Source organism: Panthera leo, chromosome A2 (genome assembly GCF_018350215.1).
Source record: "Panthera leo isolate Ple1 chromosome A2, P.leo_Ple1_pat1.1, whole genome shotgun sequence".
NCBI lineage: Eukaryota > Metazoa > Chordata > Mammalia > Carnivora > Felidae > Panthera > Panthera leo.
The window spans coordinates 56446931-56470416 of NC_056680.1; the positions used below are offsets into that span (position 1 = coordinate 56446931).

At 44.5% G+C, this 23486-nt stretch overlaps 1 protein-coding gene across 2 annotated transcripts in view; it reads left to right on the forward strand.

The window, feature by feature from the left end:
- The window catches only part of ACAD9 (acyl-CoA dehydrogenase family member 9), a 45842-nt gene that overhangs the window by 10051 nt on the left and 12305 nt on the right, over nucleotides 1-23486 (forward strand). For both annotated transcript variants that reach the window (XM_042912078.1, XM_042912080.1), the window contains 6 exons: nucleotides 13809-13910; nucleotides 16954-17060; nucleotides 18009-18109; nucleotides 19195-19273; nucleotides 20271-20445; nucleotides 23041-23114. In XM_042912078.1, the coding sequence (XP_042768012.1) occupies nucleotides 13809-13910; nucleotides 16954-17060; nucleotides 18009-18109; nucleotides 19195-19273; nucleotides 20271-20445; nucleotides 23041-23114 (638 nt within the window). The remainder of the gene's footprint in view (nucleotides 1-13808; nucleotides 13911-16953; nucleotides 17061-18008; nucleotides 18110-19194; nucleotides 19274-20270; nucleotides 20446-23040; nucleotides 23115-23486) is intronic.

Below are 23486 nucleotides of genomic sequence, written 5' to 3' on the forward strand. Positions count from 1 at the left end.
TCCCAGCACCACTTGCTGAAGAGACTGTCTTTATTCCATTAGATACTCCTTCCTGCTTTGTCAAAGATTAGTTGGCCATACGTTTGTGGGTCCATTTCTGGGTTCTCTGTTCTGTTCCATTGATCTGAGTGTCTGTTCTTGTGCCAGTACCATACTGTCTTAATGATTATAGCTTTGTAATACAGCTTGAAGTCCGGGATTGTGACCCCTCCTGTGTTGGTTTTCTTTTTGAAGATTGCTTTGGCTCTTTGGGGTCTTTTCTGGTTCCATACAAATTTTAGGATTGTTTGCTCTAGCTCTAGGAAGAATGCTGGTGTTATTTTGATAGGGATGGCATTGAATATGTAGATTGCTTTGGGTGGTGTTGACATTTTAACAATATTTGTTCTTATCCAGGAGCATGGAATCTTTTTCCATTTTTTTGTGTCTTCAGTTTCTTTCATAAGCTTTCTATAGTTTTCAGTGTAAAGATTTTTCACCTCTTTGGTTAGATTTATTCCTAGGTAGTTTATGGTTTTGGGTGCAATTGTAAATGAGATCGATTCCTTGATTTCTCTTTCTGTTGTTTCATTGTTGGTGTATAGGAATGCAACCAATTTCTGTGCATTGATTTTGTATCCTGAAACTTTCCTGAATTCATGAATCAGTCTAGCAGTTTTTCGTGGAATCTTTTGGGTTTTCCGTATAGAGTATCTGCAAAGAGGGAAAGTTTGACCTCCTCCTGGCCGATTTGGATGCCTTTTATTCCTTTGTGTTGTCTGATTGCTGAGGCTAAGACTTCCAATACTATGTTGGATAACAATGGCAAGAGTGGACATTCCTGTCTTATTCCTGACCTTAGGGGGAAAGCTCTCAGGTTTTCCCCATTGAGGATGATATTAGTATTGGGTCTTTCATACATGGCTTTTACGATCTTGAGGTGTAATCCTTCTATCCCTACTTTCTTGAGGGTTTTTATCAAGAAAGGATGTTGTATTTTGTCAGGTGCTTTCTCTTCATGTATTGAGAGGATCATATGGTTCTTGTCCTTTCTTTTATTGACGTGATGAGTCACACTGATTGTTTTGTGGATATTGAACCAGCCTTGCATCCCAGGCATAAATCCCACTTGGTCGTGGTGGATAATTTTTAAAATGTATTGTTGGATATGGTTGGCTAATATCTTGTTGAAGATTTTTGCATCCATGTTCATCGGGGAAATTGGTGTGTAGTTCTCCTTTTTACTGGGGTCTTGTCTGGTTTTGGAATCAAGGTAATGCTGGCCTCATAGAATAAGTTTGGAAATTTTCCTTCCATTTTTGTTTTTTGGAACAGCTTCCAAAAAATAGGTATTAACTCTTCTTTAATTGTTTGGTAGAATTTCCCTGGAAAGCCATCTGGCCCTGAACTCTTGTTTTTTGGGAGATTTTTTGTTACTAATTCGATTTCTTTACTGGTTGTGGGTCTGTTCAAATTTTCTATTTCTTCCTGTTTCAGTTTTGGTAGTGTATAGGTTTCTAGGAATTTGTCCATTTCTTCCAGATTGCCCATTTTACTAGTGTATAATTGCTCATAATATTCTCTTATTACTGTTTTTATTTCTGCTGTGTTGGTTTTGATCTCTTCTCTTTCATACTTGATTTTATTTATTTGGGCCCTTTCCTTCTTCTTTTTGATCAAACTGGCTAGTGGTTTATCAATTTTGTTCATTCTTTCAAAGGACCAGTTTCTGGTTTCATTGATCATTTTATCTTTTTGAAGAGCAAAAGTTGGGGCACCTTGGTAGCTCAGTCGGTTAAGCATCTGACTCTTGATTTTGGCTCAGGTCATTATCTCACAGTTCATGAGATCGAGCCCCTCATTGGGCTGTGCGTTGACAGCACAGAGCCTACCTGGGATTCTCTATGCCCTTTTCCCTCTCTCTGCCCCTCCCCCCCTCTTAAAATAAATAAATAAACTTTTAAAAGAAGAATAATATTTGTTAAGTAAAGAGCAAATGTTTTTAATACTGATTTAAGTACAATTTTATTTTCTTTTTTAGTTCATATTTTTTTTTTGTATTTTATATAAGAAATCTGCCAAACCTAAGGTCTTGGTGATTTCTGTCTATATTTACTTTAGAAGGCTTATATTTTTAAGTGTTAACATTCAGATTTATGACCCTTTTCCGGTTAATTTTATATATGATGTGAGGTAGAATTGGAGGATTTTTTGCATATGACTGTCCAATTGTTGCAGCAATATTTGCTGAAAAGATTATCCTTTCCCCATTTAATTCACTTGGTACCTTTGCCAAAATCAATTGACCAGAGAATTCTGGGACAATAGCAGAGTGGTAGGAAGCACCAGGAATCTGTCTCCCCACCTGGACAACAGTGGCAGAATCTGTGTGATGTAACTGTTTTTGGAACTCTGGAGTCCATTTAATTTTGGTCAGTTAGCTCTGAGCACAGCTACCCATTCCCCACCCCAGCCCCAAAGTAGTCAGCTGTGCACTTGTTCCTGGAGCAGCTTGCACTCAGTTTGTGGGAGCCAGAGGAGACAAAAACACCTTGGCCGTCAGGTATTAGGGATCTGTGCTCTGATTGCTGCTTCTGATCACAGAGATACAGACCAAAAGGCAGAGACCATTTTTCCACTTTCTCTTATTGTTGCAAACCCTTACCCCTGTAGCAAAAGTGACAGGGGATGCTGTGTGTCTTTTCTTGTCCCCCCCCCCCCCTTCATTTTTCTTTTTCCTCTTTTGGGAACCAGATTGAAGACCAGGACATTCAAAAGCAATCATATATACAGGGGGAATGAATTAGAAAGTCACCACATATGCCCAGGGAAAGGCATAGACTCAGGAAGGACCTGAGAAGGCCTTAGATTTATACCTGGGGCTGATCACTGGCACTGTTTTTAAAAAAAAAAAAAACAAAAAACAGTTTTTTAAAATCCAAACATCAAAAGCACAATCAACAAAAGCAAAAATCAACATATGGGACTGTAGCAAACTTAAAAACTTCCGCACAGCAAAAGAAACCATCACTTAAGAATTGGGAGAAAATATTTGCAAACCATATATTGGATAAGGGGTTAATATCTAAAATACGTAAAGAGGGGCGCCTGGGTGGCTCAGTCGGTTAGGCGGCCGACTTCGGCTCAGGTCATGATCTCGCGGTCCGTGAGTTCTAGCCCCGCGTCGGGCTCTGTGCTGACAGCTCAGGACCTGGAGCCTGCTTCATATTCTGTGTCTCCTTCTCTCTGATCCTCCCCTGTTCATGCTCTGTCTCTCCCTGTCTCAAAAATAAATAAACGTTAAAAAAAATTAAAAAAATAAAATAAAATACGTAAAGAACTCTTACAACTCAGTAGCAAACTCAGGCAATCCAATTTAAAAAAGGGCAGAGGAACTAAATAGTCATTTTCCAGAGAAGACATACAGATGGCCAACAGGTACAAGGGGTGCCCAATGTGAGTAGTCATCAGGGAAAATCAAATCAGAAGCACACTGAAGTATCAGCTCACACCTATTAGAACAGCTCTCATCAAGAAGATGAGATAAAAGTGTTGACACGGATGTAGAGAAAAGGGAATCCGTGTACCCTTTTGATGGGAATGTGACTGTTTCAGATATCGTGGAAAACAGCACAGTGGTTCCCCGAGTGAAAATACGGGGGCGCCTGAGTGGCTCGGTCTTTAAGCATCTGACTTCGGCTCAGGTCATGATCTCACGGTCCAGGAGTTTGAGCCTCACATCTGGTGAGCTCAAGCCCCAACTTCTCTCTCTCTGCCCCTCACTCACTTGTGCCCTCCCCTCTCCCCCCCCCCAAAAAAAAAGAAAGAAAAAGAAAATAGAATTATGGAGCCACCTGGGTGGCTCAGTCGGTTAAGTGTCTGACTCTTGATCTCAGGTCAGGTCTTGATCTAAGGACTGTGGGTTCAAGCTCCATGCTGGGCTCTATGCTGGGCATTGAGCCTACCAAAAAAAAAAAAAAAAAAAAAAAAAAAATTACCAAAGGTTCCATCAGTTCTACCTCTGGGTATATATCCAAAGAAAACAGAAAATGAAAATAGGGTATCAGAAAGATGTGCACTCCCATTTTTATTGCAGCGTTAATCACAGTAGCCAAGCTGTGGAAACAACCTAAGTACCCATCAACTGATGAATAAAGTGTGAGTTATGTGCGTATATAAACACACACAAGCCTGCTGTTTGCAACAACATGAATAGACCTTGAGGACATCATGCTAGGTGAGATAAGCCAGAGAAAGACAAATACTGTAAAACATCACTTGGGGCGCCTGGGTGGCTCAATCGGTTAAGCGGCCGACTTCGGCTCAGGTCATGATCTCGCGGTCTGTGAGTTCGAGCCTCGCGTCGGGCTCTGTGCTGACAGCTCAGAGCCTGGAGCCTGTTTCAGATTCTGTGTCTCCCTCTCTCTGACCCTCCCCTGTTCATGCTCTGTCTCTCCCTCTCTCAAAAATAAATAAAACATTTAAAAAAAATAAAAAAAAAAAAGAAAAAACATCACTTACATGTGGAATCTAAAAAAGCCAAGCTCCTAAAAACAGTAGAATGGTAGTTACCAGGGGGTGACGGTACAGGAGAGATGTTTAAGGATACAAATTTGCAACTACTAGATAAATAAGTCTTTAGCAGTATAGTGATTATAGACAACAAAACTGTATTATAAACCCCAAATGTGCTAAGGCATAAAGGTCTTACTCCCACCACAAAAAAGAAATGAAAAATATACGATGCGATAGAAGCATTAGCTAAGGCTACAATGGCCATCTTATTGCAATATATAAATGTATCAAATTCAACATGTGGTATCCTTAAGCTTTTAAAAAAAATTTTTTTTAAAGCTTATTCATTTTTCAGAGGGACAGAACACAACAGGGGAGGGGAGAGAGAGAGGAAGACACAGAGTCCAAAGCAGGCTCCAGGCTCCCAGCTGTCAGCACAGAGCGCAATACCGGGGCTCAAACCCATGAACCGTGAGATCATGAACTAAGCCAAAGTTGGACGTTTAACAGACTGAGCCACCCAGGTATCCCTAGTATCCTTAAATTTAGACAATGCTACATATCAAATATATTCAATTAAAAGAACAAAAAGCAGAAGCAGAAACCCTGCAAACTCTGGGGGAGAGGGAAGATCTGATTTCCAGAGTTACCACCTTTTATCAGATTCACATCTCCAGTAAAAAAAAAAAAAAAAAAAAAAAAAAAATCACAAGGCATACAAAGAAGCAGGAAAGAACCGCCTGTTCAAAGAAAAACAAAACCAAACCATCGAAACAGTAGAAACTGTTTCTGTGAAAGATCTGATGGAGGACCAGACTTTAAACCTGCTGTCTTAAAGATGCTCAGAGAACCCATGGTAGACATGAGGAAAGTCAAGAATGTATGAACAAAATGGAAATGCTAATAAAGAGAAAACCTGGGAAGAAACCCCTTCTTCAACTCATTTGTCAGTGCTAGGAGTTTTTTGGGTAGGTCGTGGAGGATTTTCTGCATAGACAGTGGTGTTGGTGAAGGGCAGTTTTCTTTCTTTCTTTCCAGTCTGGTTTCCCTTTCTTTACTTGTTTCATCGTGGTGGCTAAAACCTCCAGTATGGTGTTGAACATAAGTAGTAAAAGCAGACTTCCTTGCCTTGTTCCTGATCTTAGGGCGAGGCAGGCAGTCTTTGACCGCTAGGTGTGACGTTAGCTGTACTTCTGTCCACGCTCTGTATTAGGTCAAGGGAGGTTCCTTCCATTTCTAGTTTGCTGACCATTTTCATCATAAATTGTATCGAATTTTGTCCAGTGCTTTTTTTCCACATCTCTTGAGGTGATTATTTTCTGTCTTTATGGACCTGGTAAATTGCATGTTGATTGCTCACCCACCTCACATTTCCAGGATAATTCATACTTGGTCGTGATGTTATTACGCTTTCTTACATTGTTGGGTTCAGTTTGCTAAAATTTTAAGAATGTTTGCATCTGTGTTCCTGGACATATTTGTCTGTAGTTTAATTTTCTGTGATTTTTTTAAAATCAGAATAATGCTGGCCTGCCATATAGACTAAGTCAGGAAGTGTTTCCTCCTCTTAAAGTTTCTTTGAGGCCTTGTGTAAGGTTGGTGTTATTTCTTCCCTAAATATTTGGCAGAATTCAGCAGTGAAGCTATTTGAGCCTTGAATTTTCTTAATGGGAAAGTTAACTAATTCAATTTCTTTAATAGATATAAGGCTATTTAGATTATATAATTCTGTGAACTTTGATGGTTCATAAATTTTAAGGAATTTATTCATTTTATCAAAGTTGTTGAGCCTACTAACTTGAAGTTGTTTATAATCATCTCTTTATCCTCTTTTTTTCTTTAAACAAATTTTTTTATGTTTATTTTTGAGAGCAAGAGAGACTGAGCATGAGTGGGAGAGGGGCAGAAGGGAGAGAGAGAGAGAGAGAAGAGAAGAGAAGAGAAGAGAAGAGAAGAGAAGAGAAGAGGAGCACGAGCAGGGGAGGGGCAGAGGGAGAGGGAGAGGGAGACACAGAATCCAAAGCAGGCTCCAGGCTCCGAGCCGTTAGCATGGAGCCTGACATGGGGCTCGAACTCACAACCCGTGAGATCATGACCAGAGCCAGTCAGAGGCTTAACTGACTGAGCCACCCAGGTGCCCCATTATCTCTTTATCCTCTTAAAGACTGTAGGCTTTGTGCTGATATTCCCATTGTTGATTTCTAAAAAGTTGTCCATTGTGGTCAGGGAACATTGTATGACTTGAGTTCTCTGAGATTTACTGAAATTTGTTTTATGGCCATAATACGGTCTACTTTGTGGGTGTTCTTCCATGTGCATTTGAAACAATATTCTCCCATCGTTTGGTTGAGTGCCCTATAAATGTCAATTAGGACAGATTGGCTGGTAGTGTTGTTCTAATGTATCCTTACAAATTTTTTTAGCGACTTTTTCCATCAGTTAATGAGAGAGGGATGTTGACCTTTCCAGCATGGTTGTATGTTTTTTTCCTTTTCATTTCTATCAGGTTTTTTTCATGTATTTTGAGGCTTCGGTATCAGGTGCATGAAAATTCAGGATTATTTGTCTGTATGTTGAGTTGCTGAGTCCTTATGAAATGAAATGATCTTTTTATTCATGGTGATAGCATTTGTTTAGAAATCTACTTTGCCTGGTGTTGCTACTCCAGCTGTTCTTTTTTTTTTTTTTGCTTATTTTGAGAGAGGGAGAGCAAGCATGCATAGGGGAGAGGCAAAATGAGAACCCCAAGCAGGCTCTGCACTGCAGCACAGAGCCCGATGCAGGGCTCGATCTCACGAACCGTGAGATCATGACCTGAGCTGAAATCAAGAGTCAGACACCCAGCCCAACTGAGCCACCCAGGTGCCCCACCAGCTGTCTTTTGATTTGTGTTAGTATAGTATGTTTTTTTCATCCTCTTGACCGATTTGTGTTTTATACTCCAAGTGGGTTTCTCTTCCACTTAATAAGCATAGAAGGGATTGTAGAAATACAAAATTATCATGAAGCACACCCTATAGTAAAGTTGTTGTAGCCAAGTTCCACTAATGGATGCTAGTGTTACCAGGTTAAAGTTCGAGGAGAAACAGTTTGTTTATATAATCTCAAAGTAGTTTCCCTATGATATTTACTAATTACAAAGGGGAAAATGGTAACTTTATATAGAGAATCTTGGCAAACACCACCTTGCACAAGTATTCAAGGTTAGTATCACCAGTAGTGAGACTTAGTGACATCATGTACCCCCTGATATGATATTCCAAATCATGAGAAGACTTCATAACGCCTGTGATACTCTTGCCCAAAACATATAACCTCAGGCTAGTCGTGTCAAAACATCAGGCAAACCCAAATTGAAGGACATTCTACAAAGTAACCGGTGTTTCAAAAGTATCAGGGACACAAAAGACCAGGAGACACTGAAGAACTCTCACAGACTGTAGGATACTAAGGAGACATCACTACATACAATGTAGAATCCTGGATTGGATCCAGGAACAGAAAAAGGACATTAATGGATAAGAAGTGAAATTAATTCCGGAAGTGAGTTAGTAATATTGTATGAATGCCAGTTTCCTAATTTTGAGAATTTTTTCTGGTTCTTACAAGGTTCTCTTAAAAGCGGGATGAAGAGTATATAGGAACTCTATACTATTTTTGTAACTTTTCTTTAAATCTGAAATTATTTCCAAAAAAAAGATTTTTTTAATGTTTATTTATTTTTGAGACAGAGAATGAATGGGAGAGGGTAGGAGAGAGAGGGAGACACAGAATCCGAAGCAGGCTCCAGGCTCCGAGCTGTCAGCACAGAGCCCAACATGGGGCTCGAACCCACAGACTGTGACACCATGACCTGAGCTGAAGTCAGACACTCAACCGACTGAGCCACCAGGCACCCCTGTCTGCCTGCTATTTCTAATCTTCATTTCCTCCAGTGTAACTGGATTTCTTTCTGGTACCATCCCTTTCCATGGGAAGACTTTTTGATATTTCTTGTGTAGCTTTGCAGGATGAATGTTTTCAAGTTTTATGTGTGTGAAGTTTATTTCATCAGAAAAGATTTCTTTGTTGACGGTATTGTTCTTCCAGCCCCTTGAAGGCTTTGCTCCACTGTCTTCTGACTTAGTGTTGTTTCCAGCGAGGTGTCTGCCGCCATCTTATTCTTACATAACGTCCCTTTATTCTCTGGCTGCTTTTGATTGGGTCTAGGAAAATCGGATTATAATATGTGTTAGTGTAGTTTTCTTCCCATTTCTTTTGCTTGGGATTCTTTGAACTTTGGTTCTTTGGTCTGTGTGTTCATAGTATTGACCAACTTTGATTAGCTTTTCGCCATTATTTCTTTAAAATTTTTTTTAGCACCACATCTCCTGCCCTCTCCTCCCCCACCCTCCTTTGGGGACTCCAAGTGTGTGTGTGTGTGTGTGTGTGTGTGTGTGTGTGTGTGTGTGTGTTCTCTAGAAGTTCAACTTGTATGTTTCTGTTTCTTCCATGTCTCCTTAACATGCTTGTATTTTTTCTAACTTTCTCAAGCATTTGGAATATAGTTATAATGGCTCTTTTAATGTCTTTGTCTACTATCTGTGTTGTTTATGTGTCATGTTCAGTTGATTGTTGTTTCTTTTCACTGTCAGACTGTCAGTCATATTTCCCTGCTTCTGCATGTGCCTGGTAGTTTCCTACTGGGTAGCAGTCACTGTGGGTTCCACATCATTGGTGCCAGGTGCGTGCATGTGTGTGTGTGTGTGATGTTAAGCTTTGTTCTAGGGTACGGTAGATTACTTTGGAACAGTTTGATCCTTTGAAGGGTTGCTCTCTCCCCCACTACCCAAAGAGTAAGTTAAAGTGTTTTCATTGTGTTCATGTGTTGTCTGAAACCATTCTTTTATGTGGAAATGAGAGCACAGTAGGAAATGTGGGCATTTTATGTACCAGTTAACAAGGAATGAGATACAAAATACTCATATTTACATACCAAAATTATTGCAAATAAAAAGTCCCTAGACACTATTGATAATGCCTCTTAAAATTATTTTGAATATAAGAGAGGGTCCTATATTGTCTACAACAGCAGAATTAAATTGGATTGTTTAATACTGCCTGAGGACCAGTTTATCCTTTTTTATAGTTAAATGATCATTTTATTTTATTATATTTTAATTGAAGTGTAATTAACATATAATATTATATTAGTTTCAGGTAAACAATCTAGTGAGTGATGCAACGTTTATGTACATTACAAAGTGATCACCAGTATAAATCTAGCTCCCATCTGTCACCATACAAAGTTGTTACCTATTATGAACTGTATTCCTTATGCTGTACATTGTATCCCTGTGTCTTTTTTTTTTTTTTTTTCTCGTAACTGGAAGTTTATATCTTTTAATTCCCTTCCCCTACTTCTGCCTAGCCCTCCATCCCCCCTCCCCTCTGGCAACCACCTTATTGTTCTCTGTGTCTGTGAGTCTGTTTCTGTTTTGGTTCTTTTGTTTTTTAGATTCCACATATAAGTGAAAGCATATGGTCTTTGTCTTATCATTTCACTAAGTATGATACCCTCTCCATCTATCCATGTTGTCACAAATGACATGATTTCATTTTTTTTTATAGCTGAGTAGTATTGCATTGTATATGTACATACCACATCTTTTTATCCATTCATCTATTGATGGACACTTAGTTTGCTTCTGTATTTTGACCGTTGTTAATAACGTTGCAGTAAAGATAGAGGCAGTATGTACTTTTTCAAATTGGCGTTTTTGCTTCCTTAATACAAATACCCCGAAGTGGAATTACTGAATTGTATGGCAGTTCTATTTTAACATTTTTGAGGAACCTTCATACTGTTTTTCCACAGTGGCTGCCCCATTTTGCATTCCCACTAATAGTGCACAAGGGTTACTTTTTTCTCCACATCCTCACCGACACTTGTTATTTCTTGTCTTTTTGGTACTAACCATGCTGACATGCCTGAGGTGACATTTTATTGTGGTTTTGATTTGCTTTTCCCTGATGATTAATGATGTTCAGCATCTTTTCTTGTGTCTAATGGTCATCTGTATGCTGTCTTTGGAGGACTGTCTAGTCACATCCTCCGTCCATTTTTTAATTGGATTGTTTTTTGACATGGAGCTTTGAGTTCTTTATGTATTTTGGATATTGATCCCTTATCAGATCTCTTATTTGCAAATATTTTCTTCCATTCAGTAGGTTGCCTTTTATGTTGATGGTTTCCTTTGCTGTGCACAAGCTTTTTATTTTTTTTATATATTTACTTTGAGAGCATGCACGTGCATGAGTTGGGGAGAAGCAGAGAGAGGGAGAGGGAATCCCAAGCCGGCTCCACTTAAACCTCATGAACCAACTTCTGCTAGCTTCACACTCAGCTGTGGGTTTGTCATCTGTGGCCTTTATTATGTTAAGTTCCTTCTATCCCTACTTTGTTGAGAGTTTTAATCAGAAATGGATGTTGAATTTTATTAAGTGCTTTTTTTAAAATTTATTTTTTTTTAATTTTTTAAAATTTACATCCAAATTAGCATATAGTGAAACAATGATTTCAGGAGTAGATTCCTTAATGCCCCTGACCCATTTAGCCCATCCCCCCTCCTACACCCCCTCCAGTAACCCTCTGTCTGTTCTCCATATTTATGAGTTTCTTATGTTTTGTCCTCATCCCTGTTTTTATCTTATTTTTGCTTCCCTTCCCTTATGTTCATCTGTTCTGCCTCTTAAAGTCCTCATATGAGTGAAGTCATATGATTTTTGTCTTTCTCTGACTAATTCACTTAGCATAATACCCTCTAGTTCCATCCATGTAGTTGCAGATGGCAAGATTTCATTCTTTTGATTGCTGGGTAATACTCCATTGTGTATATATATGTACCACATCTTCTTTATCCATTCATCCGTCGATGGGCATTTGGGCTCTTTCCATACTTTGGCTATTGTCGATAGTGCTGCTATAAACATTGGGGTGCATGTGCCCCTTTGAAACAGCACACCTGTATCCCATGGATAAATGCCTAGTCGTGCAATTGCTGGGTCGTAGGGTAGTTCTGTTTTCAGTTTTTTGAGGAACCTCCATACTGTTTTCCAGAGTGGCTGCACCAGCTTGCATTCCCATGATTTTTATCCTTTTTGTTAATGTGATGTATCACATCGATTTGCAGATATTGAACCATCTTTGCATCCCCGGATAAATCCCACTTGATCATAGTGAATGATCCATTTGTTATATTACTGAATTCAGTATTTGTTAGTGTTCTGTTGAGGATTTTGCATCAATATTCCCTCAGGGATATTGACCTCTAATTTTGGTGGTGTCTTTGGTTTTGGTCAAGGCCTGCTTTCAAGTGTCGTTTGGTGGGAGTAGAGCAGCCTGTAGAGCAGTGTTTGTCAACCTGTTTTTCATTATTGCCCCCTCTCCTCCTGTCCTTTATGGCCCCCTATTTACACCCTACTAATGAAACTTTAATGCCACAGTTGTAACAAATATCTGTTTGTGTATTATTTGTATTTCTGGTCTTTATACATTAAAAAAATATTTTTGGCTGCTCCACGCCAGACCCAGTTTTTTTTATACCTTGGGGAGTGCTGTTGCCCTTGTTGAGAATTCGTGATCTAGGGCTAATTCTCTACTGGTGACATGTTGCTCTCGTGCGTGCTGTGCCCAGTGCCCTGTGCATTTAGTGTCTTGTGGAAGGAGGTCATTCCAGTCCCTGGTACTCCATCTCCGTTGGAAGCAGAGCCCTCCCCCCCCCCAGATCCTGGCGGTTTCTTATTACACATACTCTACCTAGTACAGCCCAAGCATTCCACTCCAAAATAGTGATGCAAGAGAAATGAAGACAGAGCTGTGTGAAATGAGCATATGAATGTTTGTGGAAGCTCTGTTTCTAAGAACCAAAACCTGAGAGCCATCCAAATGTCCATCGAGAGGTGAATGGATAAGCTGGTTTTTACCCATACGGTAGAGTATTGAACAGTAAAAAGTATTATGATAAAGTACTGAAACATGCAGCAATATGGATGAATCTCAAAATCATACTGAGTCAAAGAAGCCAGCCCCCCAAAATACATTCTGTGTGATCCCATTTATATAAAACTCAAAAATGCAGACTAATCTACAGACACAAAGGAGGTTGCCTGGGGTTGGAAATGGACTGAGGGATTGATCACAAAGGAGCAGGAGGAGGCTTGGTGGAAAACGAAATTTTTATTCTTTATTTATTTGGTGGGAGTAGTTTCATGGGAAGATGTGAGAACTCAACAAATGAAATATTGTAAATATGTAAGGTTTACTATATGCCACTTGTATATGTCAGTAAAGCTGTAAAAAAGGTAAATAAAAAAATGAGAGGTTTGGAGTTTTGGAGGGAATGTGTATTTCTCCTTTGTGACCTCTGTGCATAAAAATTCCCAAGTGCAGGTTATGATAGTTTTTCAAATTTATGTTAGTAGTGAAATTTAATTTGCTGACAGTTTGAAAGGGCATTTGAACTTGCTTCAGGCAAAATCGTGTATGTATAAAGTGCACGATGATAGACCTAATGCCGCTGGTTGCTCCATTCTGCTCTAAGGGAAGTGAGTAGGTGTTAAACAGATTACGCCGCCCTCAGAACCTGTGGGCTGTGGTGAAGCAGTTGTGATTTCTGTAGACTAGGTGAATGTGGGTCCAGATAGCGCCCAGAATTTGGCTATCTAGCCTCACATTTTTGGACAGTTTTGGAAGTTGCATGCTTAGTTTCTAATTTTCTAGAAGGTAATGGTAATAAAAAATTCAGGTAGAGTATGCCTTCAGAAAAGTTTATATTGTGTAATTTGCTGGAGTTTTACGCAGGAAATACACCCATGTGAATAGCACCCAGATACAGGACACTACCTGGTACTCGTCATCTTTCTTTCTTTTTAATTTTTTTCTTCTTCACGTTTATTTATTATTGAGAGACAGAGAAAGACAGAGCATGAGCAGGGGAGGGGCAGAGAGAGAGGGAGACACAGAATCGGAAGCAGGCTCCAGGCTCCGAGCTGTCAGCACAGAGCCCGACACAGGGCTTGAACTCACAAACCGCGAGATCATGACCTGAGCTGAAGTCGGACGCTTAACCGACTGAGCCACCCAGACACCCCTGGTCATTTTTCAAAATCAAGTGCTGGCTGGGCTGATTAATTAGGTGAGCTTGAGCACCTGCTGACTAACTGACCAGACCACTCCGTTTTGAAGTTTCTGACCCTGGGGAAATTGTTCTGTTTACTTTTATTTGTTTAAACATAGCTTCTGTTTTACTTAATCAAACATTTTCTCTTGGCAGTGGATTCTCAAAGAATTGACCGGGAGGAAAAAATCCCAGATGAAACGTTAGAGAAACTGAAGAGCCTGGGTCTTTTTGGGATGCAAGTCCCAGAAGAATATGGTAAGTAAAGGAAAACACCACCCTGCTGGCTCTTAAGAAAGTGCTTCATATTTGCCCCAAAAAAGGGTTCTGTTTGGGAAAGAACAGTATGTTCTTTCACAGAAGTCAGGAGCTTTTCTTGATATTTTGTCTCCCTACCTGGTTTATCTCCAGAAGTTACAGTTAGGCCTGTGTTGTTCCTCTCCCACCCCTGTAGCCAGGCACCCCTGGGGGGCCTCAGTGTCTACAGAATAAGTTCCCACTGTTACCCAGTCTGGAGCTGGTCCAGTCTGAGACCAAATGTGAACATTTAGGACCAACTAGGTGTAATGGAGTGCAATGCCGGCTTGATTCTGAAGCGTGTGTGTGTGTGTGTGTGTGTGTGTGTGTGTGTGTGTGTGTGTATTTTAAGTTTACTTATTTTGGGGGAGGGCAGAGAAAGATGGAGAAAGAGAAAGAATTCAAAGCAGGCTTTGCCCTGTTAGTGCAGAGCCTGACACGGGGCTTGAACTCACGAACCCCGAGATCATGACTTGAACTGAAGCCAAGAGTCAGACACCCAACCAACTGAGCTACCCGGGTGCCCCGATTCTGAGGCATATTTTTTTTTTAACGTTTGTTTATTTTGGGGAGTGAGAGCATGCACGCGCGGTAGAGGAACAGAGAGAGAGGGAGACAGAGGATCTGAAGCAGGCTCTGCCCTGACAGCACAGAGCCCAGTACAGGGCTTGCACTCACAAACCGTGAGTTTACATGTGTGTTTACTGCAGCATATTAAGGGATTAAACAGTTGTCATTTGTCCTTTATGAAACAGCTCTCCTCACATCCCTAAATGTATAAAAACAGCCCCTTGCAGAGGCCACGAAGCCATCAGTGACGCTGCATCCCCTGTGGCAGGGTGTGGCAGCATGCATGGCTGCAGAGGGCGAGACACGTCCTGGGTTTCCTTGCCAAAACCTGTAGCCTCTGTGTGCGGTGGGGGGAGACTGAGCTCTGCCCAGACTTGGGAGGCTTGTCCGTGTCCGAGCTCACAAGGGACACTGTCCCCCGTGGTGTGTGGTCCTTGGTAAATACTAGAACAGAACGAAGGTGCAGGCAGAGCCAGAGAGCTAAAGTGGGTCTGTCATCGGCTATAAATACATACATACCTACCTGCCAGTCCACCAACCTACCAACCAGCCGCTTGGAGAAAGCATAAGTGGAGAAGAAAGCCTCTAGACCTACCCAGGTTAGTAATAGTATATATTTCCCCTTCAGAAGCATTTTTAAATTCCCTCTTGCTTGGTGAAAAGGACTTCATTTTTTCTGCAGACACTTTGTGTCGGTTTGGGATGTGACTTCACCTGTGTGTGTGTGTTTTGTGCCAGCATGTATGGGCGGGGGTGTGTGTTGGCATGAGGTTGGACAACTCTGCACCCCTCGTTTTGGTTTACGTGCTGTTCTCTGGTGTGAAAATGTTCGTTCTTGCCTGTGACGAGTTTGGGCCTTTTTTTACTCTTTTCTTTTTTCTTTCTCTTTTTTATCCTTTCTTGGGAATTTTAAGACAAGCACAACCTTATGGGTGGGCCCCAAATTTTTGAGGGAAACATTCCCAGTCTGGAGTATTCTGAAGACTGGCTGGAAACCACCATCCTGGAAAACGGGGGCCCTTTTGCCAACCGAGCCTGGATTTTCTCCCCCAGGTCCCTGTGTGCTGCCCAGTGTGTGACCGTTTCCTGTCTCAGCCCCTCCCCAGCCAGCCGTCTCCGCCTACTCGTCATCTGTCTCCATGTGATTGCGTTCCCCCACAATTGTGATACTTACATCAGGGGAAAAGCATCAGAATTTTTTATTTTACATTATGTATTTATTTTTGAGAGAGGGCACAAGTCGGGGGCCTGGTTAGAGAGAGAAGGGGACACAGAATCCGAATCCGAAGCAGCCTCCAGGCTGTCAGCTGTCAGCACAGAGCCCGACACAGGGCTCAAACTCACAAACTGTGAGATCATGACCTGAGCCAAAGTTAGATGCTTAACTGACTGAGGCACTCCAGTGCCCCCCCCCCACCCCCAGCCCTTTTCTTTTAAACAAACAGTACTGACTCCCTCAGTATATGAAATGAGTAAGACCAAAACTTTTGTTTGCAACTGAGGCACGGATGGAGTAGGGGGCGTGGGGATGGGATACCATGGAGCCCCGGCCTTCCCTGGGTACTGATCCCAGGGGACTGCACAGTCAGGTGGGGCTGCCCTCCCCTTTATGTGCACCTATTGCATTTGGGCCGTGCAGGGGGCTCCAGGGCCAGAACCCCACCCGAACTCAGGGCCCAGCTATGCTGCGTGTTGGCCACATGACCCTGGGCCCCAGTTTGTCACTTTTAAGATGCACATAGGCCACCCAGCCTCCTCGAGGTTAAAGAGGAAATGCAAAATACATGAGTTCAATGGAGTTTTTTATTTTTTTAAATCTTTGTCTTCTTCCTAGAAAACTCCCATCCAGGGTGAATTACTGCCCCCCCCCCAGGGAATGTTTGGCAATGTCTAGAGATGTCTTTGGTTGTCAAAACTGGGAGAAGGGGAGCTATTGGCATCTCGTGGGTGGAGGCCAAGGTTGCTGCTAAACATCCTGTGGTACTTTGAACAGTCCCCCACAGCAAAGAATGATCCATCCCAAAATGTCAGTAGTACTGAGGCAGAGAGGCCAGCCCTGGAGTCCACTGGATACCAGGAGTGGGATGCTAGACAGCTGTCTTGTTTATAAAGATCTAGGTCTGTGACAGAAGATATTCACAACATTTTAAATGGTTTAATGCGTGTGAAGGTACTCTTTTTGTATTAAATGTTATGTTTTTATGATAAAAATATATGCTTATATACCTAAAAAAAATCTGAAAGGAGGTACACAAAAATGCTCTGGTAAGTTTATGGGTAATTTTTGTTTTCTTCCTACCTTTCTGTAAGTATGACTTCTTAAAATAGTGATCTGGTATTACTTTACAAGCAGATAAAACAGTCAAGGTCTTTGCCTTCAGCGGGAGGAATTTGGTGCTGGACCATAAGTAAAGCTGGTCTGTTTTTTCTTCAGGTGGCCTGGGCCTCTCCAACACATTGTATGCGCGTATGGGAGAAATCGTCGGCCTGGATGGGTCAATCGCTGTGACCCTAGCAGCACACCAGGCTATTGGCCTTAAGGTCAAGTGTCTATGGCTTCTGTCTGATGCTCTCTGTTGGTCTGGAGTCACACGGTGGCATTGAGGCAGGAGCCTTGCTCGTTTTTACCAAGAAGTGAATTAGGCTCGCCGTGTCGGGTCTTGGAGGGGCCCCTGCAGCAACCCCCTGGTACACCTCCTCTCTCCAGCCACACCAGCTGATGCTGGGTCCCCCACAAGCAGTGGTGCTTCGATTACACTGTCCCCCCCCTTGGAATCCTCCTGTCCCCATCGCCTTTGACCCATCCTTTGAGGCCCACATCAGATACTCTGAGGAGCCTGTCTTCACCTCATGCTGGAAGCCAGCCTCCCCTGCTGAGCTCTTGAGTCACTAGGGGCCTGAGCATGTCCTCCCCTCCCTGCTGTCTGTGCACGTGTCTTCTTTACCTCTGGGCTTGCAGCATTTTGGGCAGGTCCACTGTCACACTCAGTGACAGTCCCATTACTCAGGCTGTCTCTGCTCAATGGAGAAAATGAAGGGAGCCAAGTGAACAGTGTACTTGGGCCCCCCACCCCCCACCTGTGCTCCGAGCGGTCATTGGTGGAAAGAGCGGACTTCTCCCCAGGGCACCGACTGAGAAGGGGTCAGACAGTTCTGACATTGACCGCACACCTTCTTTATGCACTCCCGTGTATTATCCAACACCCCTCCCCGGTGGGTAGGATTATCCCCAGTGGCATGGAGTTAATGGCATGGAGGCTCAGAGAGGGGACATCCCTTGCCCAAGGCCACCCAGCCTGGTGGTGACAGTCCCTGAGTCTGGCTCCCATACTCATCAGCACCTGTTCATTTCTCAGCTGGGGCTGCTGGCTCTGAGCTCAGAGTGTTTCTTCTTGTGTGAAGTATTTTCTCTAGAAGGGACCACATTCTGCAAGCACACTTCACACTTTCTTTTCCCCACAGCTGATAGCCTGTGTGTGTTTGGTTTAGGGGATCATCCTGGCCGGCAGCAAGGAACAAAAAGCCAAATACCTGCCCAGGCTGGCATCTGGAGAGCACATTGCCGCCTTCTGTCTGACGGAGCCTTCCAGGTCTGCCCCCTGACAAGAGGTGCTGCACGGCAGCCTCTGGGGAACCTTCCAGGGCACCCTGGGATGAGGGCTCTGGCTCATAGCTTGTGGCTTTTCTTTCTTCCCTCCCTGAATCTTCCAGAGAGTCAGCTCAGCAACTTTTCTTGCCAGTTCTCTTATCTTTACCTTATTTCTCTGTCCTATGGATACTTACAAGGGAGATAACATACCTGATGGCACCTATCAAGTAATTGTTTTGTGTCCACAGCACACCTTACACAGGATAAGCATTCAGGCCTCTAAGCAGCTTTGCAAGTGGTATCGTCCCCACTGAACATGTTAGGAACCTTAGTTCAGTGGGGTTGTGTCATCAGCCCAAGATCACACGGCCGGCTTAGGCCTCAGGGCTTCTGCTGACAAGTCCGTTACTTGGGCCGTGCTCCATCCGGAACCGGGGGGGGGGGGGTTGGGGGGGGTATCCTGCACTCCTCACAGGAGCTCACATGAGCCTGTTCTCTGCACACATTCCTGTGTTTAAACCTAAGCCCAGGAGGTTTTCACTGCCACTTTTTTTTTTTTTTTTTTTTTTAAAGCCTAGGCCTGTTGTTTCAGAGTCTTTGTTTTAGTTTTTAGAGTAGGGGGGCAGAGGGGCATAGGGACAAGGAGAAAGAGAATCCCAGACAGGCTCTGTACTGACAGCACAGATCGATACAGGGCTTGAACTCACAAACCGTGAGATCATGACCTGAGCTGAAGCGGGACACTTAACCGACTGAGCCACCCGGCTGAGTGTCCCCACACTGCCACTCTTTGATGTGATAAAGCTGGGGTGGCCGGCCGGCCCCTGTCTTTGTAAATAGGGTTTTACTGAAGCACGCCATTTGTTTACAGGTTGTCTGTGGCCACCTGCGTGCCACAGCAGCAGAGCTGAGCAGGTGGGACAGACATCCTGCGGGCTGCAAAGCCAAATAGATATACTTTCTGGCCCTTTATTTTTAAGTTGGCGGACTCCCATGTTAAAGTACCAAACCGTCCATTTGTAGCCCCCCAGAGACATTGTTCACCCCAGCATCACTCGCTTCAGCCACGTGTTTCTGTTTCTGCAGTGGGAGTGACGTGGCCTCCATCAAGACCAGGGCCACGCTAAGCGAGGACAAGAAGTACTACATCCTCAATGGCTCCAAGGTAGCGCTCCGTGGCCTCTGCGGCCTGCTTGGGGTCTCAGCCACGGCCTCCGCCACGCACTGACTGCTTCCTGCACCCCGCGGATCCTAAAGCGTGTACACCTCAGCTCTTGACTGGCAGCTCTTGGGTGGATGCTGCTCTTTTTGAAAGAAGAAACGCTCGAGGTGAAGTGACTTGCCAGTGGCCTGTGTCTGCTCAGTAGCGGAACCAGGATCGGAAGCAAGCTGTCCTGCCTCCAGACCCTACACGCCTGTGCAGAACTAGCTGCCTTCCGGTAGCTGGGGCTGGTGTTGTGTGTTTGTGTTTTAATTGATTGCACAAAATTTCAAACACGCAACAGTTTAGTGTAGTGAGGCTCCATGCGGCCGTCACCAGCTTCAGCAGTTACTCGCCCACGGCCCGCCGTGTCTTTTCGGTCAACATTGCCCCCTCTGGTCGCATCCCTACGGTCTGAGCGTGTGTCTCAGCCAGATAAGACTATTTAAAAAAACCCGTTGGTCATTTCTTCGTCTCTGGTCAGCATTCCAGACTCTCTGGTCATCTCGTACCTTCTTATTTTTCAAATAATTTGTTTGAACCCAGATCCGATTAGGTTCCGTACATTGCAGTTTGTTGAGGAGGCTCTCTCTTGCCCTCTCCCTCCTTTTCCCGTTTCTTCTTTGCCTCTCCTCACTCCTTCCCGCCTGCTCTGTTTCCTTGAGGAAACCTGGCTGCTCGGTTCTAGAGCCTGAGCCGTCTCGGTACCTCTGGCGTCTCTTCCGTGCGCATGTGCACACACACGGCCACTTGTGCCTCTTGGGGAGATCCTTGCTCTTGGGAGATTGCGGTGATCCCCTGTCTTCTGCCCACGCAGGCTTGGCTTCCCCCGAGCCGAGGGCTTTATGTTTGTGGCCTGAAATTTGACAGGCCCCTGGAGCATCCTGTAGCAAAGATGGAGCTGAGAGGTGATGCGTAACAGTTTTGCTTTCTCCAGAGCCCTTTTTCTTTCTTCCCTCAGGTCTGGATCACCAATGGCGGACTGGCCAATATTTTTACCGTGTTTGCAAAGACGCAGGTTGTTGATTCTGAAAGCTCAGTAAAAGACAAAATCACAGCATTCATAGTAGAGAGAGACTTTGGTGGAGTCACTAACGGGAAACCTGAGGATAAGTTAGGCATACGTGGCTCCAACAGTAAGTAGCACGCGTGTGTGTGTGCATGCGGTATGTGTGTGTGAAAGAGAGCCGCCCTTCAGCCCCATCCAAATGCAAGGGAAAATGAGATGTAAATAGTGTTGGTTTCACATAAGCATGTCAGCAAAATCATGTTAAGAATGCCACAGTGAGAGGCAGCTGGGTGGCCCAGTTGGTTAAGCATCCAACTCTTGATCTCCACTCAGGTCATGATTTCACAGTTTGTGGGATCGAGCCCCATGTTGGGCTCTGCTCTGGCAGCGAGAAACCTCCTTGGGATTCTCTCTCCCCCTTTCTGCGCCTCCCTTGCTCATGCATTATCTCTCTCTCCGTCTCTCTCAAAATTAAAAAAAAAACAAAAACAAAAAACCACAGTGACTTCATGGCAGTGCAGAGGAGCCCTTGAAGCTAATTTATTCTTTCAGCTCATTTATGCCCTTCCCCACGCAGCAGGCACTGGCGATCTCCACGAGAGCTCATCACAGCCTCATGGAGCGCTCCATCCTGTGAGGCAGGTGTAACGGACACCAGAGAGGCAGAGAGGTGTCCTAAGGAGACACCCCACTGCAGGACACCCCATCTTTCCTGCCTGGGACCTCCTCCTTCCTCTGGCGCTCCCTTATACCCGCCCAGTGCTGCCATGGAGTCCTTACAAGACTCTGCCTCTTGGGGATCCTAGTTTAGATCGTGGGGTGTCTGTGATGTGGGGACCAGCGTGCTGCCCTCGGCACCTCTGGACCTGCTTGTTTGCCACTCTGTGTTCTGGCTGGCGATATTTGCCACAGCAGCCTGGTTCAGAGGGGTCAGAGGAGCTCTGAGCTCTAACCGGACTCCACCACCTAGAAACACTGTGACCTTGAACCAGCTAGCTTACTTTCCCATGCCTCCGTTTCCTCACCTAAAGGCAAGAGGTGATAACAGTAATGTGACACGGGAAAGAAGTGTTACAACGTCTGTACGATGCTTAGTGCACACGAAAGCAGGACAGCGTTAGCTCCTGCCATGTTCCCAGAGGGAAAGGAGCGCGCCCAAAGGCCCAAGGTAAAGAGCTTGGCGTGCTGGTGAGGGAAAGGGGGCCCTGACAGGGGAGGGAGCAGGGTGGCAGGCCTGCACACTGCTTGGGCAGTGTCCACACTGAACTCAGGGTAGGTGGTGCCCCTGGGACCATGCAGTGGCCCTGCAAGAGTGGAGTGAGTGACACAAGTTGAGGTCAGAGAGGGAGGCAGAGTCCTTCCCACACTCCACAGCTTGGTGAAGGAATTCGAGCCACTGGGACAAGCGCCTGGCCCCGCAGCCAAGGTGGTAAGCTAGGACCCGGCGGCCAGAGAGGTGGAGATTTCATTGTATTTCACGACCAGGCTGTTGGAATAGTAGAATAAAAGGTTAGTGGACCCAGTTGCCCACACTTGACTTGCCTGCTATGTGGCTGCTCTTGAGCCATGACCTTCTTTGTCCCGAGTCTCCCTTTCTTCCAGTGTTAAGTCGCTGGGAGTTGCAGTGTTTATGTGACAACGTGCAAAAGCACGCTGCTACAGAAAACGTGGGTCAAAAGCCCCTGTTCTGTCCTGCCTCTGTCGTCACCACTGCCATGCTTTCCCTTCTCTGCCTGCCTCTGTCACCTTGACCTTGGCTTTCTGCTTCTGCACACCCAAGTGCTTCCTCACTTCAAGGTCTGCTCGTCCTCCGTCACCATCGTCACCTTTGTGAGAAGCCACCCCAGCACTGAGTTGACAGAGCGAGCCGTCCTCTCACTCAGCCTGCTTCAGCCTGTGGTTTGGCTCCCCGTCTGCCATGTGTCTGCCGTGTGCGTGCCATGTTGGGGCATGTGTTCCTCACAGCAGATCACGGCCCCTGGGGGCCAAGCTGGCTCACACCTAAGGCCTCGGCTCATGTCGGGTCAGCTGTGTGTCCCTGGCGACAGCTAACGGGGAAGCGCAGTCCGCTTCCACAGAGTCACAGCGTAGGGTGTGGCTGCATCCAAGCTAAGTGGGACCCGTACTCCCGTGAGATACAGGGACCTTACAAAGGCTGTGCTGTCCACTTTCATTGTTCCGCCTTTGGCTCTTGTTCCTCCTTCACACTTCTGCTGAATGTCAGCTTAGAAAATCCTGATGTAAGCCCTCGTCAAAAATATTACTCACCTCCTCTCCAACCTCTGATTTTGTCACCATGCTCTATTTTTTTAAAACATTTTTTTAAGTTTTTTAGAGAGAGAGCACGAGCAGAGGAGGGGCAGAGAGAGGGGTGGGGAGGGAGCGAGGATCCCAAGCAGGCTGTATGCTGTCAGCTCAGAGCCCAATGCAGAGCTTGAACTCCCAAACTGTGAGGTCAGGACCCAAGCTGAAACCAAGAGTCTGATGCTTAACGGACTGAGACACCCAGGCGTCCCCACCGTGTTCTATGTATTTCCTCTGTAGCACTTACAACACCAACATGTTCCTAGCAAAGTATGAGCTCCACGTGGACAAAACCCTTGTTTTTCTGTACTGTCCTGTTGTAGCTGGAGAATGAATGAGTGAATGAATTTGTGCCTATGGGTCAAGTGCAGAATGGTTCGCATTTGTCAAGTAAAGCCTGCAATTTCATCTTTTTCAGCTTGTGAGGTCCATTTTGAAAACACCAGGGTGCCGGTCGAGAATGTCCTTGGAGAAGTCGGAGGCGGGTTTAAGGTGCGTGGTTAGAGCAGGCCCTGGGAGGGCTGCGGTTTCACGGTTTAGCTTGTTGGCCCCCCAGTTTCCTGTACCGTCCCTGTTTGTGGCCGACCAGTGCACTTGCCAGGTGACTGCATAATTCTCCACTGGGAAATCAGAGTGGAGAAGAGTTGGTTCCCAGAAGAGGGAGTGTGTAGTTGGAACTCCATCTCCTTCCTCTGCAAGGCTTTGTTTGCCTTGAGGAGGGTTAGGAGTCCTCTCTCCAGCGAGGGTAAGAAAGCAGGCCAGTGGGCGTTGAAGAAGCTCCAGTTCTCTGAATGCACAACCCTGGGTCCTGAGTCCCTGCCCTAATTTTTCTTGGAGTCAGATTTAGTATTGTTTTTAATTGAT